The following is a 2,720-nucleotide window of genomic DNA, read 5'->3' as shown; positions in this document are numbered from 1 at the left end:
GAACAAATGTGCTCCTTCAGAATAACCCCTCACAGCATAGGCAGGCTGCACCTGAAAAACCTGACTGATTTCCAACCCCTCATTCTCCTACCTACACCTTCATACAGTACGCTGTACAGTTCATATTACCAGACTAAAAAGAATCTGATCAGCTTCTGATTAAGTCTTCCATTTTCAAGTGACAAACTCCCCAAAGCTGCTGTTCTACACATGAAGCTCCACCATAGCCCTTGGTCACAGATGCAGTCTGCAGCAGACCAAGGGCTCCTGCAAATGCACACCTCTGCTAACAATGTTTGTGTCTCTCCAGTATAGGAAAATTAAGAGGTGGTCAGTATTTTGCTTAACAGATGCCACTCAAACTGCTACTAAGTGTTTCCAGAGATAACTTTTTTCACCTTCTATAAAGAAAACTTTTTCCTTTCTAGTCCTCAGAGCATATGTTCAGTCTGCTTGACTATTTTCCTCATTATTGCCTCTTTTGCATTGAGTCTTTTTTTAACCCCAACTACACAGGTCCTCAGCTAGAACTGTATCCAGTCATTATCCACAGCTGAACAAGGATACATAGTGACTTATCCCCAGAAAAATCACCTTCATGTAAAACTATCCTATAATCATTTATCTAAGTATAACCCTTTTTCATTGTCTTTTCTCTAAGTCATGACAGATTAAGGAATATCAGTCAGTAAGTACACAAAAAACCAGGAAACTTACCCCCACTGGTCATAACTGTTAATATCCCAGACAACTCCTTGAACAAATATCTTGTGCTCATACATTGCTGTAAGCAGAAAGATTTATGAACAAACTTGATCAGATAGTCTGAATAAACATTCACATATAAGAGATCTACACACTTACCAATGATGGCTCCCAGAATGAACGGGTTGAGTTTTGTAAACACGATGGAATTGGTTGGTCGATTTCCCTCAAAGACCTTCGAAAACAAGAGTTACATTGTCATCCAGATTGTTGTAAAACTTCTATCAGAAACTTGAGGTTTATATTTTCCTTACAGCTCACACTGGATTATTTACACCAGCAGCAAATACAAGGTCCTGAAAGCTTTAAAGGCTAACACCTTCAACCATAAAACTGTATGACTTCCATTTCTTATTACAAACACAATGGCAAACTTAACTCCAACCACCACTGCAGTGACAGGACAAGAGGACGAGGTCCAGTACCTGAAGGGGCCTACAAGGAAGCTGGAAAGAGACTGTTAGAAACTGCAGTGACAGGACAAGGGACAATGGGTACAAATGAAAGAGGAGAAATTTAGGTTAGATATTAGGAAGGTTTTTTTGCTGTGAGAGTGGTGAGACACTGGCACAGGTTGCCCAGGGAGGCTGGCACGCAACTGGAATGGGTTGCCTAGGGAACTGGTGGAGTCACCATCCCTGGAGGTGTTTAAGAAGCATCAGGACCTGGCTCTGGGTGACATGGTTTAGGGGTCACCGTGGTAGTACTGTGCTGTTGATTGGACTGGATGATCTCAAAGCTATCTTCCAGGCCTGATGATTCTATGGCTGTGGGCTACAAGAGGCACAGGGCAGGTCAGTCTCCGCCGGGGCACACCTTGTGCGGGAGAAGCTTGTCCAGCGCGTCCCCGCTCAGCCCGGCCGCCCGCAGCTCCTGGCGAGCCTCCTCCGCCGTCTTCCCCTTCATCAGCGCCTCAGTCTGAGCCAGGAAGTTGGCCAGAAGGATCTAGCAGATAGGAATAAACAACTCATGTTACCATTGCCTCAGCTGGAATGGCGGTACCTGGTGCTTCAATCCACACCCAGCCCAGCTGCAACTCTTACTTAACTCTTTGGTGGGAAGGGGTGCAGCAGTTTTAGCTGCATAATGCCTGCTACTGCTTTACCTCAGAGTGCCAGGAGACTCCAATACTAGTTTAACAGCACACTGATCCAAGGACAATGAGGACAGCTGTGCAGACTCCTGCCCCGCTGAACCTGGCAGCAAGCCTCCCGGTGAGAACAGAGCAGCCAGGACTTCACACACCTTTCACCCCGCACAGGCCATGCTTTTAGCCCATGCTATACCATATGCACGGAAAGGCAGGTGTAAAGATTAGTCAAAGGAAACTAAGATGTACTTACTCATCCGTGTGAAGGAAAATCTCCACAACATATCATACACCACTCCTTATCAATGCAGTGCAAGTTCATAGTTTCCTATTCCCTAATGTTAGCCTGTTTTATGTGTGGTTTTCTCCTACCTGTTACACTGAACATACAGTAAAATTTTACCTACTGTCAAATTAATCCTTTTCTCCCCTTCTTTTGCATAGTCATACTCTAAAACTTTCACCTGTTCTTGGTGTCACTTGGCAAAAAAATACTACTATGCAATTCAAATAGCATTTGTAATCTGAAATCATGACAAAACTGAAATTCAGCAAGCAAACATGCCTTACTGCTAAGTATGTAGTAAGTAGCAGATCTGGACATGTTTCCACCTATGGAAATTTTTAAAAAAAATAAAACCTCAGTTCACTGAAAGTCCTTAGTTGGATAATACATTAATCTAAAAACTGAACAGATTAAAAATACCTGTGTAGAAGGCCATCACCCAACCCATGCCGTTAAACTTTAGGACAAAAACAGTGAGTGTAAGCCTTGAAAACTTCCTCAGACACAGCTGTCACATCAGCTCCGACATTTTGTTTCTTCCTACTCTGCAAGGGTTAGACTCCTTAATTCTTACAAAGA

General features: G+C 43.4%; 1 protein-coding gene across 1 annotated transcript in view; it reads right to left on the bottom strand.

The window, feature by feature from the left end:
- Positions 1 to 2,720, bottom strand: part of GPI (glucose-6-phosphate isomerase) — a gene marked incomplete at its 5' end in the record, with an annotated part of 17,152 nt that overhangs the window by 1,262 nt on the left and 13,170 nt on the right. The window contains 3 exons of the mRNA XM_009078970.1: positions 718 to 784; positions 865 to 940; positions 1,582 to 1,710. Of these exons, the coding sequence (XP_009077218.1) occupies positions 718 to 784; positions 865 to 940; positions 1,582 to 1,710 (272 nt within the window). The remainder of the gene's footprint in view (positions 1 to 717; positions 785 to 864; positions 941 to 1,581; positions 1,711 to 2,720) is intronic.

The sequence above is a fragment of the Acanthisitta chloris genome, unplaced genomic scaffold, assembly GCF_000695815.1.
Source record: "Acanthisitta chloris isolate BGI_N310 unplaced genomic scaffold, ASM69581v1 scaffold24767, whole genome shotgun sequence".
In the NCBI taxonomy this organism is placed as follows: domain Eukaryota; kingdom Metazoa; phylum Chordata; class Aves; order Passeriformes; family Acanthisittidae; genus Acanthisitta; species Acanthisitta chloris.
Note: the sequence above shows the minus strand (reverse complement) of the source record. Positions and strands in the feature narration are given on the sequence as shown.